At 46.0% G+C, this 14,575-nt stretch overlaps 1 protein-coding gene across 6 annotated transcripts; it reads left to right on the top strand.

The window, feature by feature from the left end:
• The first annotated feature begins 2,363 nt into the window (after window positions 1-2,363).
• LYZL6 (lysozyme like 6) lies at window positions 2,364-10,962 on the top strand. 6 transcript variants are annotated; one of them, XM_058446129.1, is made up of 7 exons: window positions 2,364-2,510; window positions 2,734-2,906; window positions 5,278-5,381; window positions 6,201-6,427; window positions 7,648-7,806; window positions 8,732-8,810; window positions 10,624-10,962. In XM_058446129.1, the coding sequence occupies exons 4-7, from the start codon at window positions 6,289-6,291 to the stop codon at window positions 10,691-10,693; spliced, it is 447 nt and encodes a 148-aa protein (XP_058302112.1). In that variant the 5' UTR covers window positions 2,364-2,510; window positions 2,734-2,906; window positions 5,278-5,381; window positions 6,201-6,288; the 3' UTR covers window positions 10,694-10,962. The 6 variants fall into 6 exon arrangements, with proteins under 6 accessions (XP_058302112.1, XP_032018919.1, XP_058302114.1 ...); XM_058446131.1 differs by lacking the exon at window positions 2,734-2,906 and having other exon boundaries at window positions 2,365-2,510; window positions 5,239-5,381; window positions 8,759-8,810; XM_058446127.1 differs by lacking the exon at window positions 2,734-2,906 and having other exon boundaries at window positions 2,365-2,510; window positions 5,239-5,381.
• Window positions 10,963-14,575: the final 3,613 nt, after the last annotated feature.

Raw genomic sequence — 14,575 nt, 5'->3', positions numbered from 1 at the left:
TACACATTACTCTGAAATTTGTATCTATGTCTAGCCCTCAGACAAACCATGATGCCTATTCTTTACATTGGCAACGAGGTGGTCACTGAATGCTAGAATTATGAATTTAAATTTAATAAAAATTAATCAAGTTTTCAAAAATCAAAATAAAATGGATTTATTTCAATCATTTTGACGTAAAAATTTGACTAATTCTAATTTGTATGTTGCCTTTTGGTTTAATAGATACTTTTCAATATTTGAAAAGAAAACTAACTTTTGGGAAAATATTCCTGATAAAATTAAATTTTTTACATAAACATAATTTTGATGAAAATATTAAGATATTTGTACTTTGAATATGATTGTTTTAATCCTTACATGTATTTTCAAATCTTGATGATAATAACATAATTACCGATTTGGCTGAAAGAAAGATAAGAAAAATACGTTTCATGGAATAGTTTCAGTAATTTATAAGTTCCACATATCTTTCATCCCAATATTGTCAGCCCATCAACAGAGCACCCAGACATGTGCAATAAACATGAAATTTCATGATCTTTGACATTTTGCTAACTTTCTGTCATATACAAATCATAGCTTCATACATATTTTAAAATTTTATCCTTTTAAAGGCATATTCGTCAGAGGATGGGGATAGGACATATTTAACATACATAACATAACATGATCAGCCAGGGGTGGTGGCTCACGCCTGTAATCCTAGCACTTTGGGAGGCCAAGGCAGGCAGATTGACTGAGCTCAGGAGCTCAAGACCAGCCTGGGCAACAAGGAGAAACCCTGTCTATGCTCAAATACAAAAAAAAAATTAGCCAGGCATGGCAGCATGCACCTGTAGTCCCAGCTACTCGGGAGGCTGAGGCAGAATTGCTTGAACCCGGGAGGCAGAGGTTGCAGTGAGCCGAGATCACTCCAGAGTGAGACTCCATCAAAAAAGAAAAAAAAAATACAAATCATAGCTTCATACACATTTTAAAATTTTTAAAATATCCTTTCAAAGAAATATTTGTCAGAGGATGAGGGTAGGACATAATTTAACAGTCTGTTAGTTCAATTTACAACTTGCAAATATTGAGACAGATGGCCTATGGCATCCATCTGTCCTCTTGCCCTGAGCTGACTCGACTCATGGGCCCCAGCTTGGGTTTTCCAGTTGTTTGAATGCGTAGGAATCTACCCATGTTTGCCACAGCTAGGGGGCTGGAGGTGGAGGGTCCCTCTGGACCCCCTTTGAATGCCGCAGAGACCATCCTCTCTCAGATCTTAAGTTTCAGAGATCAGATTTCCAAGCATGTGGTCCTCGGCTACGGAAACCTTTCCTCCTGCCCAGGACTCTCAACTCTACAGAGACAAGTTCATCCAGGTCATCTGAAACCCATGTAGATTTTTGGCCACAAATGGTTTCTCATGAAGTGGTGCCCCCAGCATGTTCAGCCTCCCCTCTGCCCCTGCAGGTCTCCTATCCCAGGGTGCCATGCACTGCTGCCCTGCTGGGAAGAGAAGTCTGGAGGGGCACGGGGCAGCACTGCCCACTTAGAAGCCCCTCGTCCTTTTTTTCTGTCAGATCCTGCCTCCCTGTTTCAGAGGGAAGAGTGGGCTGTCAGTAACAAGATGTTTTCTCCCTTGCCTCTTTTTTGCTACAGTTGGTAGAAATTTCTCCCAGACTTCCTCAGTGACTACTGATGTTGGGATGTTGTGGTCTTCACATGGAGGGGACAGGGTGTCAGGTCACCGTATCACAGATGGTTGACCCGATGCCGACTACAACTGCCTCTTTTGGCTGCAAGTGACAGAAACCCAACTCAAACGTGTTCTGTGAGTGGGGACATTTATTGAATCTGAGAATTGAAGGGAGGGGAAGGGTGCGTTTGGGTCCCAGAAAGGGTGGACCCTGGGGCTGGAATCCTGTCCAGACTCCACTCCCTCTTCACAGAGGCTTAGCGCCTTAGATGGGCTGTGTCCTCTGGCCCTGCACACACGGGCTTCCTGTTGGAAGCTGAGCAGCTCCACCAGCTTCCATTTACAAATATAGTGACTGGCACACAAGCATCTATGCTTATGGGGGTGGTGGGGGGCAGGACCCCAGGACTGACAGACCCCACTAAAACCCCATGAGGAAAGGAGTCCCCCCAAAGGTGGTGCTGTTCCCAAAAAGGAAGGAAACAGCCAGTGCTCTCCACCCTGTCCCACCCGGCCATTTTCCTCACAGATGTCACCTGTCCTGCCAGGCCCAGCTGCTACTTCTGCCTGACGCTTGGCCAATTTGCCTGGTTAAAACCCGTGTATTTCCAGGAGATGGATGACATCACAGAACTGGGGTTCCAGAAGGCTGGGGTGGCCCGGCACTCCCTCCTTCTTTAGAACATGGAGAGCTGTTAGTTGGGCAGGGCTGAAGCGTAGGTGGTGAGGAAGAAGAGGCTCCTACTGTAGACAGCCTTGTTCTACAGATCCTCCCAGAAATCCCTGGGCCAGCTGGAACCCAGGGTCAGAGAGGGATGGGAGAGGGGTAAGCTGTGGAAGGGGGGGAACATACTTTCTGGAGCCACTATCTTCCTCGAGGGAACCCCGAGAGGGGGCTTAATGGGCAGGGATGGGGCTTCCTGCTTCCCGAGGCTCAGTGACATCTATCTCTGAGGGACCCTCCTGAGTCAGTGTGGAGTAGGTTGTTGTTTGTTTGAAATTCTAATTTAACAGGGCATCTTGTAAATTTTATTTGCCAAATCTGTCAGCTCTGGGGGTAGGAAGATGGGAGAAGCAAGAGAATGGCCCGAAGCTCAGGCTGGTGTGGAATGAGTCTCAGATAGAACAAGAGACAGAGGCAGCCTCGTCGTCTGGAGTAAATACCAAGGTTCATGGTCTCACGTTTAAGGAGATCGAGGTCGCAGATGCACACACACACTGGGTGAGTTTGGAGCAGGAGTTTAATAGGCAAAAGGAAAGAACAGCTCTCTGTCACAGACAGAGGTCCCAGGCGGGTTGCCGTGTGGTAGTAAAAATGTCAGGGTTTTATAAATGGGCTAGTGAGGGGGCGTTCATGAGGAGGGGATGTCTTATCCTCCTAGGGCCTGATGGTTCAGTTGGGACCAGGTGTGCTATCTGAATAGAGCAGAGTTTTTAATAGGCTCTCACTCCATTCCCGACCACATCAACTTTTAGTCTGTGTCTCTTTGTCTTGCTTATCTGGGAGGGAGAGTTTCTGTGTCTGTTCCCACACATCTTGCAGCTGTAGGCACACCCCTCAATTCTGCTTTTAGCTTCCCTGTCTTAGCGCACCTAAAGAGAAAGGAACGTGGTTATTAAGGCCCACTGTTTTACTGGGGCCCATTGTATAAGTGTGAAGTTTGGTGATTACCCAGGAGACTTCCCCCATCCTTCTGTGCCTGAGCTCTTATCTGTTTAACCCTTTGCTCTTTCAGGCTGCTTGTTGTTAGAAGAAAAGTGATTTCCTTGAACTGCGTGAGGTTAGAAAGGGAGCTATCTTTGAGCTGCTTTGTGTTAAAAGCAAAGTTTTCTGCTGGGGATTCACTTTCCAGGATTAGACACAGGCTATGCATCCCTGGATGGAATACTGCATAAGTGATGTGTCCTCCTTGGGAATCACACCTGGAGGCACACAATGTCCCTCTGTCCCTCATTGGAGATGTTAATTTTGATTGCAAGGTCAAAATACTCTCTGGTTATCCACTGTATACTGTTTTGTTTTTTCTTTCTGTGCAACTAATAAGAAATCTGTGGGGAGACCCTATAAGATCATGGATATATCCAGTTCTTCAGCAGTCTTCCCGCCACCTCAGATTTAGCATGCAATGATGATTCATTCTCAAATCAATCTATGATGGTTGCAAAATGGTGATTATTTTTCAACTCCATGACTTCCTCCACACTTATCAATTGGCCTTTTATTGTCAGGAAGAGGTCAGCTCCACACTATGTATCTTTTTGTCAATTTATTATTATTGTGGGCTCATGGATTCCTATTGCATTTAATGTATAATCTGTTAGTGTCATTTATTTTGATGGTCTAATTGTCCTAGATTACACTGGAAACCATTGGAAACCAGTATGCAATGGTTTCTTAGATATGACACCAAAAGCACATGCAACAAAAGGACAAATAGATAAACTGCACATCATCAAAATTAAAAACTTTGGGGCCTCAAAGAACACCACCAAGAAAGTGAAAGGCAACCCACAGAATGGGAAAAAAATATCTGCCATTTATCTGATGCTGGTCTAGTATCCAGAATACATAAAGAACTCTTAATAAAGAGTAATAAAAAGACAACTCAATTTGAAACTGGGCAAAGGTTCCGAATAGACATTTTCCCAAAGATATACAATGGCCAATAAGCACATAAAAAGATGATCAACATCCATAGCCATCTGGGAAATGCAAATTAAAACAACAGGGTGATACCAGTTCACACCCACTGGGATACCTTTTGTCAAGAAGACAGATAATAACAAGCGTTGGTGAGAATGTAGAGAAATTGGAACCTTCATACACTGCTGATGGGAATGCAAAATGGTGCAGCCACTTTGGAAATCTGGTAGGCCTCATAAGCTTAAGCCTAAGGTTACCCCATGACCCAGCAACTCTACTCCAAAGAAATAAAAACATATATCCACACAAAAACTAGTATGTGAATGTTCATAGTAGAATTCTTCATGATAGCCAAAAATAGAAACAACCCAAATGTCCATCAACTAATGAATGGATAGACAAAGTATGGTCTATTCATACAATGGAATATTATTCAACCATAGAAAGGAATGAAGTATCATTGTGTGCTCCAACCTGAATGAACCTTGAAATCATTATGCTAAGTGAAAGAAGCCAGATACAAATGCCATATTTTATGTAACTCCATGTGTATGAAATGTCCAGAAGAGGCAAATCCATAGAGACAGAAAGTAGATTAGTGGTTGCCAGGGGTTGGGAGGAGGGTGATGGGCAGTGACTGCTAAATGGGTGCAGGGTTTTGTTTTGGATTGATGAAAATATTCTAAAATCAAGTGAGGTGGCAGTTGTACAACTCTGCAAACATACTGAAAACCATTGAATTGTACTTTAACTGAATTAATTGTATGATACATGAATTATATCTCAATAATGCTGTTACCAAAAAATATCGTTGTAGATCTGGCCAGTCGGTGCCCCTTTGAGCTAGCTCTTGTGTCCATTTGACATGCCCCAATCCATATTTTGAGTACTTTTTAAATTTCTTGTACAGCAAGATAATCCAGACATCTCATAACCTTTCCTGCTGCAGCCTGGGAATCAGCCACATTTCCAAGAGTCCCGGTTGCCTTTTGTGTGGAATGTGAACCAAGATCTGGGCATTATTTCATTTAATCATCAAAACAACCCTTTTAGGTAGGTATTAGCATATCTTCATTTTACAAATGAGGCCCAGAAAGGTTGAGTATGTTGCCCAGAGTCATATAGCAGCCCAGGATTTGAAAGCAGACAGTGTGAATCTAGGGCCCTTGCTTTTCCCCAAACACACAGACACACAACACACACACACACACACACACACACACACACAATGTGAAAGTGAAGGTTATGTCTACAGCCAGCCCACCAAGAATTGTACCAGGCAGGGTAGGCCCTTGGGAAAAATCATGTGTCATGTGTCTGGGGGAGTGGGGTTGTGGGGAGATTAGCACCCAGTGTCCTGGCCCTCCTTCTAAAAGCACATGCTCAGATACATACACACATATGCTGGTGGAGATAGTCTTCAGTAATCTCCTTTGCCAACCTCACTCCCCATCCCAATATCCAAATACTACCCATAGCTGGGTACCCATATAAGAGGACCTATGGATGAAATGAGATTGGCCAGGTGTGGTGGCTCACACCTATAATCCCAGCACTTTGGGAGGCTGAGATGGGAGGATCATTTGAGGCCAGGAGTTCAAGACCAGCCTGGTCAACAGAGTGAGACCCCCATCTCTAAAAAATAAAAAACTAAAAAACAAACAACAACAAAGAAAGATTGGCCTTGGTTTTTAAATGTTGAAGCTCAGAAGTGGGTGTATGGAGGTTCATGATACTATTCTCTTTCCTTTTTTAAATGTTTAATTTTCCATGATAAATAAAAATCTATAAAATAATAAACAAGAGAAAAGAGATTGGAAACAGCCAGGTTGGAGCAGTGAGTGAGTAAGGAAATCTGGCTGCCCTCTCCAGATTCCCCAGGATCTCAGAGAAGAACAGCAGAAAGTCTGCAAGACCCTAAGAACCGTCAGCCCTCAGCTGCGCCTCTCCCCCTCCGAGGATGACAAAGGTGCTACTCATCTACTTGGTCAGCAGCTTTCTTGCCCTAAATCAGGCCAGCCTCATCAGTCGCTGTGACTTGGCCCAGGTGCTGCAGCTGGAGGACTTGGATGGGTTTGAGGGTTACTCCCTGAGTGACTGTGAGTACCATCGGCCCCTCCCCTGCCATTTCTCCTCCTCTCCTAGTCATGTCCTATACGGCCAGCTTCTTTCTCTCCTGTTCATCTTTCAAAGCCAAGTTCAAAAAGCAGCCCCCTTCAAAAAAGCCTTTCCCAACACGCTGTATTCACTCAAGTTATTATCTGAGCACTTATTACGTTTTAGGCGCTGGGGATGTAGAGATAAACAAATTCCCTTCCCTTGTAATGTTCACATCCTAGGGGAAGACAGCAGCAACAAACACACTCATAACGTACTGCCTGGTGGTGATCAATGCTATGAAGAAGAATAAAGCAGGGGGAGCAATGGTGACACTGTTTAGATGGGGAAGTCAGGGAAGGCCTCTCTGAGGAGGTGACATTGAGCAGCACCGAATTAAATGAAGGACCTGGTCACCCAAATGTCCCGGGGAAGAACACTCCAGGCAGAGGGGACAGCTAGTACAAAGGCTTTCTCCTCCTGCATGGAAGGGATATCTCCCTTTTGCCCAGGATTTGTGTGCACCTGTCTTGCAACACTTTTGTCCTTTTATCTTGCTTTGTAGGGTTTTTTAGGTACCTTTTTTTTTTTTTTAGACAGAGTCTCGCTCTGTCACCCAGGCTGGAGTGCAGTGGCGCAATCTTGGCTCACTGCAAGCTCCGCCTCCTGGGTTCACACCATTCTCCTGCCTCAGCCTCCCCAGTAGCTAGGACTACAGGCACCCATCACCACGCCCAGCTAATTTTTGTATTTTTAGTAGAGACAGGGTTTCACCGTGTTAGCCAGGATGGTCTCGATCTCCTGACCTCGTGATCCGCCCGCCTCAGCCTCCCAAAGTGCTAGGATTACAGGCTTAAGCCACCGCGCCCGGCCTTAGGTACATATTTTTAAGCTTGTAATACAGGCCCCTTGAAGGCAGCATCTGTGTTTGACCCAACTGAAATGTCCCTCACTGGGCTTTGCACAGTTCCTGGCACACAGTAGGTGCTCAGTAAGTGCAAAACACATGAATAGATGGACAGATGAGTGGTTGTACTTATGAGTGGGTGGATGGACCACAGGATAAGAGGGCAAGTCAATGGAGGTTTCAAGCCCTCTAGTCCTATCTTGCCTCCCAGGCCTTGTTCCTTTTGTCTGATACCTTGCCTGCCTTTCTCCTCCATCTCCCTTCTCACTCAGCTTGGTCCCCCCTAAATCCTGATGTTCTTCTCCCTACTCTAAGGGCTGTGCCTGGCTTTTGTGGAAAGCAAGTTCAACATATCAAAGATCAATGAAAATGCAGATGGAAGCTTTGACTATGGCCTCTTCCAGATCAACAGCCACTACTGGTGCAACGATTATAAGAGTTACTCAGAAAACCTTTGCCACGTAGACTGTCAAGGTCTGGCCAGGGCCCCAGGGTGGGAGAGACGAGAGCGGCAACCAGGCTCTGCTCACAGAACTTCTCTTCCCACACACAGCCTGGGAATGGCCCCAGAGATATGGTTCAAAAAATCAGGGAATCCCTTTACTGAGCAGAGGGCTGGAGTAGTGTCCCTAATGCCCATCCAGTTAGGAGATTCTATGGAGTCCCTGAGTAGGATCCAGGAAGGCTCCTCCGTACACAGCTGGTAGTGGTAGAACAGTTGCAGCAGCCAATGTTTATTGAGAGAATATTATACACTAAGCCCTTTACGTATTTAGCTTATTTCATCCAACTTTCATGCAGTAGAAACCATTTTTGATCCCCACTTTACAAAACAGCAAACTGACGCTCAGAAAGAGAACCAGCATTGAATACCAGACTAGTGGCCTCACAGGCTCTTAACCATTCCGGAGTACTATCTTCAGCTAATGATCTGACCAAAGACCAAGTGCAAACTCCCTCCTCAGAGCTGATCCAGGAGGCTCGACAGGGCCCATGACTCTGCCCCTCACCTCTGCCTTTGCACACTGACTAATGTCCCTGGGCTCCTCACCTGAAGACCCCCGCTCACTAGGCGGGACATACCTCTGTGGTGTTTTGGCATTTCCTCTTCCTAGAAACCTCCCACAAACTTTGAGTGAACCACCAACTACTCTGGTTAGGAAGAATAGTAGTGAACAGGCCCAAATCTCAGGCCTCTTGCCCCTTCTGCCCACACCCCCTTTCACCTCCAACCTCTAGCAGCCATTGTAGGGATGTCTAAATGGGCCCCTGGGAGAGAGCCTTTGCCTCAACTGGAAGCCCCTAGGTGGCATAGGCCTGTCCAGGGAGGGCTGGTGTCTGCCTCCATCTTTGGGACTGTCTTCTGTGCCCTCACAGGTTTTCTCTTCCTCCCTTTCAGATCTGCTGAATCCCAACCTTCTTGCAGGCATCCACTGCGCAAAAAGGATTGTGTCCGGTGCACGGGGGATGAACAACTGGTGAGGAGGACACGGTGGGACTCAGCGCGCAGAGTCCCACGAAGGAGGGCGTGACAGAGAAAAGGGCAGTAGGCAAGGACTCACGGGCATGTGCTTGCAGTGTCTAGAAAGATGTAGGATAGTGGACGGGCTTGGAACTCCGAGATCTGGTTCTTCTACGATATTGTATTAAACAAAACTCTTCTGGTTGCAGTAACAGAAAACAACTTGAGCTAGCTGGGGGAAATTTATTCTGGGAGGCCCAGATGTCTCACTGAGCCCACTCAAGGGGGCTGCAGCTGGGCCTCAGGAAGAGCATGGACCCAGGGCTGGAAATTTTCAGCAAGCTTTCCATAGCAGGTTTCAGCTTCTCTTGGTGCATTTGCTTCACTACTGTCTCTCCAGACTAACTTTCTCTGCTCCACAGTCTAAAGGACAAAGGGTGCTGCGAAGTTAATGGGCGAAAGTCCTAAGCAACCACAGGGACTGGCTAGGCTCAGTCCCGGTCCAAGTTCCTGGGATAGAGAATCTGACTGGTTCCACTTGGACCACGTATGCCTCCTTGGTCCAATCAACTGTAGGGATGGGAGGAGTTAAGCAATACAATTATGGCTGCTGCATGGGCCCTGTGGCCATAATTGACAATTTTTTTTAATTAAAATTGTGGACCGGGCATGGTGGCTCAAGCCTGTAGTCTCAGAATTTGGGAAGCCGAGGCTGGTGGATCACTTGAGGTCAGGAGTTCGAGACCAGCCTGGCCAACATGGTGAAACCCCATCTCTATTAAAAATACAAAAAATTAGCTGGTCATGGTGGCGCATACCTGTTGTCCCAGCTACTCGGGAGGCTGGGGCAGAAGAATCGCTTGAACCTGGGAGGTGGAGGCTGCAGTGAGCTGAGATCACGCCACTGCACTGCAGCCTGGGCGGCAGAGTGAGACTTTAGTTTAAAAAAAAAAAAAAAAGTGACTCCCAGGCGTGGTGGCTCACTCCTGTAATCCCAGCCCTTTGGGAGGCTGAGTTGGGTGGATCCCAAAGTCAGGAGTTCGAGACCAGCCTGGCCAATATGGTGAAACCTTGTCTCTACTAAAAAATACAAAAATTAGCCGGGTGTGGTGGTGGGCGCCTGTCCCAGGCTGCTTTTTATGTTATGTGGGGATGAGGCACTGACCCTGTGGGCCGGGATCTCTCTGGGGACCGTTCCCTTGCTTTGCGTCCATGCTCCTTAAGGCAAGCTGCTTGGGAGGCTGAGGCAGGAGAATCGCTTGAACCCGGTGCCAGAGGTTGCAGTGAGCTGAGATCGCGCCACTGCACTCCAGCCTGGACACCCACAAAGCTGTGAGCTCACCAACGGTGGACATTCAGATAGTCACCTTTTCTGAGCTTCAAACTAGATATATAAGTAACACAAATGGCTGCCTCTGTAGGCGACCGTGGAAGGAGTCAAATCCCTTGCATACTCAAAACACCACAGAAAAGAATTGACAGCGATCATTATGCTGATCCTTTCTGGAGGGAGAATCAATGGTTGTACCTGGGACTTTTTTTTTTTTTTAATAAGTAACTCTCAGCCCTATAAAACAGTGCTTACCCCTTCAGGGAGACATGAAGATTTTAAAATGTAGAAACGTTGATCCAGGGAAGCAGGCAAACACCAGAGATGAGAGAGTTTTACAGGATTCGTCAGAGGGGACAGTGGAGGACAGACCAGAGGGCTAGCAATGACGGGGATTCTGGGCGATGATGCTCCACATGCGAGACTCACCACGAACTGGGTCATGTGTGTGGAGGAGTTACTGAGTGTGAGGCGAGAACCATGTCTTTTTTCTCCACAGGGTAGAATGGAGGTTGCACTGTTCAGGCCGGCCACTCTCCTACTGGCTGACAGGATGCCGCCTGAGATGAAACAGGGTGCGGGTGCACCGTGGAGTCATTCCCAGACTCCTGTCCTCACTCAGGGATTCTTCATTTCTTCTTCCTACTGCCTCAACTTCGTGTTATTTTCTTCCCTTCTCATTTACAACTAAAACTGACCAGAGCCCCAAGGATAAATGATTTTCTTGGCTTCCTCCTTACTCCCATCTGGACCCAGTCCCCTGGTTCATGTCTGTCATTTGTAAACTGAGGAGCACAATAAAGAAATCTCTGTATTTATCAAAATATTAAAGCACTCACTCTGCAAAGACTGTGTCCATTTATTCATTAGTCTACATATATTTGAGTACCTAAGACAGTGGGAGTGTACTAGGTACTAGAAGGAAGAGAAAACACAACTATTGCTCTTTAGGTGTTCATAATCTAGGTGGAGAAGCAGAGACATCCACAAACATTACAATAGGTAATTAAATGTATAATAAAATCCATAATTATTGCTTCGAAACAGTATCAGCATCCAAGTAATTCCTCCAAAGAACAATTTTTGAAGTAAAAGAGAAAACTCAGAAGTAGGCAATGGGTGGGGTCTGGTATTGATGTGGGGAAAGTAGTGATGGGATGGAGAAATAGTGGCAGATACCAATAATTTGGGGGTGCTTTGGGGGAATAAGCTAGGATCTAGATGATTAAAAAAGCTGCTCTGGACAGGATCTGGTTTGCCTGGAGGGTGCTCATGTGGAGTAGAACATGCTTAAAGAAAAGGCAAAATCAGAAAAGAGACAGTTAAAGGAATGTCCTCCACATAGCCACCGTCAGTAGTGTCTGACCAAACTGGGGTTTTATCTTGGACCACTTATTTCTCTACCACTGAGTCTTAACTATAGAAGGAGGGATTTCTTTTTTTTTTTTTTTTTTTGAGACAGAGTCTCGCTCTTTCACCCAGGCTGGAGTGCAGTGGCGCGATCTCGGCTCACTGCAGGCTCCGCCCCCCGGGGTTCACGCCATTCTCCTGCCTCAGCCTCCCGCGTAGCTGGGACTACAGGCGCCTGCCACCTCGCCTGGCTAATTTTTGTATTTTTAGTAGAGACGGGGTTTCACCGTGTTAGCCAGGATGGTCTCGATCTCCTGACCTCGTGATCCGCCCGCCTCGGCCTCCCAAAGTGCTGGGATTACAGGCGTGAGCCACCGCGCCCGGCCCGGGATTTCTGCTATAGAAGGAGGGATTTGACTATTCAGTAGTTGCCAGACTTTTGTATTTCACAGGTGATAAAATGTAAAAAATAATTAAACCTGAGATTTCTTAATTTTCTTTTTTTTTGAGACAGAGTCTCACTGTGTAGCCCAGGCTGGAATGCAATGGCAGGATCTTGGCTCACTGCAACCTCCAACTCCCAAGCTCAAGCAATTCTCCTACCTCAGGCTCGAAGTAGGTGGGACTACAAGTGTGTGCTACTACACCTAGCTAACTTTTTTTTTTTTTTGAAATGGAGTCTCACTCTGTCACCCAGGCTGGAGTGCAGTGGCATGATCTCCACTCACTGCAACCTCCGCCTCCTGGGTTCAAGCAATTATCCTGCCTCAGCCTCCCCAGTAGCTGGGATTACAGGCGCCCAAGACCACACCCGGCTAATTTTTATATTTTTAGTAGAGACAGGGTTTCACCATGTTGGCTAGGCTGGTCACGAACTTTTGACCTCAGGTGATCCACCCACCTCAGCCTCCCAAAATGCTGGAATTACAGGCACGAGTCACCTTGCCCACCTATTTTGTATTTTTAGTAGAGACAGGGTTTCACCATGTTGGCCAGCCTGGTCTCAAACTCCTGACCTCAAGTAATCCATCTGCCTCGGCCTCCCAAGTGCTGGCATTACGGACGTGAGCCACCAGGCCCAGCCGAGATTTCTAATTTTTAATTTTAATGTCCAAGTAAGGGCATTAAAGCAACTATCCTCTATTAGCATCTTTTCATAGAAAAATTTTTAGTATCAACATTATAGGGAGGTCATACTTATAGAAGAATGGAGTGGAATCTATTTTATTTTATGAAATTATAAAAAACCTGATTATATTTTCCATATTGTCCTCATTTTGTAGAGTAGGGGTGAAAACTTTATCACAGCATGAGTCTGAGGATCATTATTCAGAAACCACAAGAGATTTGTCCTGCAGGGTCTCTTCTGGCTCTGACATTCTAGGATTAAAATAAACAGTAGTAGGACTCGCTTTATTTCTTGTGTTACTGAAACTGCCTTTATAAAAATTATGACAAATCTGACCTAACTGATTCCATTTTGCTTCTAACCTCCAAGCTGCCCTTGCTCATTCCTGGACACAGGCCAAGCTAACTATGAGAGGAATTTTTGCTGTTTAACTCTGAAACAAAGATAATAGTCCCTTCCTGAAACAACCACCTCCCTGCTTGGGAATCAGATCTCCTTTGTAAAACTAACAAATTAGCCATAAGATTAGAAATTATGGCTCAGAAATTATGTAGCCAGAGGCCACAAGATTCCTAACCTCTCCAGTCGCGCCTATACAAAACACTGTTGTAGTCTCAGCAATGCACCAAGATTAACAGTCCGTAGTTGTCTGATATAACCCCCGGAGTTCTTTGTCCTACCTCCAAGATGATTAAGGAGCGTGGACACAAAGGTGGGGTTACAGCGAAAGTTTAATAAGCGAAAGAAGAAAGCTCTCTGCCAGCAGAGCGTGGGGGCCAGAAGGGGTGTCCCCTGTGAGGCTGGGGTCTTTATGGACTGCAAAGGGGAAGCAATGTGCTTAGTCCGCCAGCTGTCTTGGAGAACACAGCTTGGCAAGGAGCCTTGGCCCAGGACTAGTCAGGAGCTGCAATGATGATTCTTAGATGCTGCTTAGCTTGGCCCAAGACCTATCAGGGGCTGAAGTGATGACTCATAGAGGCTGAACTTACAGTCCAAAAAGGAAAGTAGAGTGCCCACTGGAACCCACCAGAGCCCACTATGCCCATGCCCACAAAAGTAGAAGCAACTTCATCCTGGAAGCCAACTGACTATACAAAGGACAAAGGCATTTCTATGCCAGGCGTTGTTCTTTTGTCTGAGTGAGCTGAAGTTTTGTGCAAGCTTTTATCCAAATGGGCCAGAGGCTTTTCCATCTGTGCAGCCGTGGGCATGTCTCCAGGCACATGCTAGTTCTATGCTAGTTCCTATGCTAGTTCCCTTATGGGTGCCAGTAGCTTGAATTTTTTCCCAGGCTGCTTTTTATGTTATGTGGGGTAAGGCACTGACCCTGTGGGCCGGGATCTCTTCGGGGACCCTTCCCTTGCTTTGTGTCCAAGCTAACTAACTCCTTTCAACATTACTATTGTAAAACCGAATATTGACGTTCTAGGTATTTTTCAGACCCTTTATTCTGATGGACCAGCTGGCACCACTCAGATGGGCAAACTGGCTCATCTGCTCTTGCGGCCCCCAACCAGGAATTCACTCAGCACAAGAACACAAGCTCTGACTCTCTATGATTTCATCCTTGACCCAACCAGTCAGCATTTCCTATTCCCTGGCCCCCTGACTGCCAAATTACCCTTTAAAAAACACCAGCTTCCAAATTTTCAGGGAGGCTAAGTTGAGTAATAGTAAAACTCCGGTCTTCTATTTAGCTGGTTCTGTGCTTATGAAACTCTTTCTCTACTTCAATAACACTGTCTCAGTAAATCAGCTTTTCTGGGTAGTGGGTATGATGAACCCACCAGTTAATTACACTCCTCCACCACGTAGCTGATTATGACACCTACCCTTCTCAGACACCATCAGCTCCAATGCTGGTGCCCTATTTGGACTTATTCTTTGTGGTTTTGTTTGTTTGTTTGTTTTTCTTTTTTCAAAATTAATCTATCCTTCTCACTCGTACCTCCAACCTCTCACATCATCTGAC

This window comes from Hylobates moloch, unplaced genomic scaffold (assembly GCF_009828535.3).
Source record: "Hylobates moloch isolate HMO894 unplaced genomic scaffold, HMol_V3 SCAFFOLD_10, whole genome shotgun sequence".
NCBI lineage: Eukaryota > Metazoa > Chordata > Mammalia > Primates > Hylobatidae > Hylobates > Hylobates moloch.
Note: the sequence above shows the minus strand (reverse complement) of the source record. Positions and strands in the feature narration are given on the sequence as shown.

Bases quoted from the DNA above. Each gene is read 5' to 3' on its own strand.
- LYZL6 (XM_032163028.2), top strand. From the start codon at position 6,289: ATGACAAAGGTGCTACTCATCTACTTGGTCAGCAGCTTTCTTGCCCTA. The intron at 7,807-8,731 runs GTCTGGCCAGGG...CCTCCCTTTCAG, and splicing joins TTGCCACGTAGACTGTCAAG to ATCTGCTGAATCCCAACCTT. The intron at 8,811-10,623 runs GTGAGGAGGACA...TTTTCTCCACAG, and splicing joins GCACGGGGGATGAACAACTG to GGTAGAATGGAGGTTGCACT.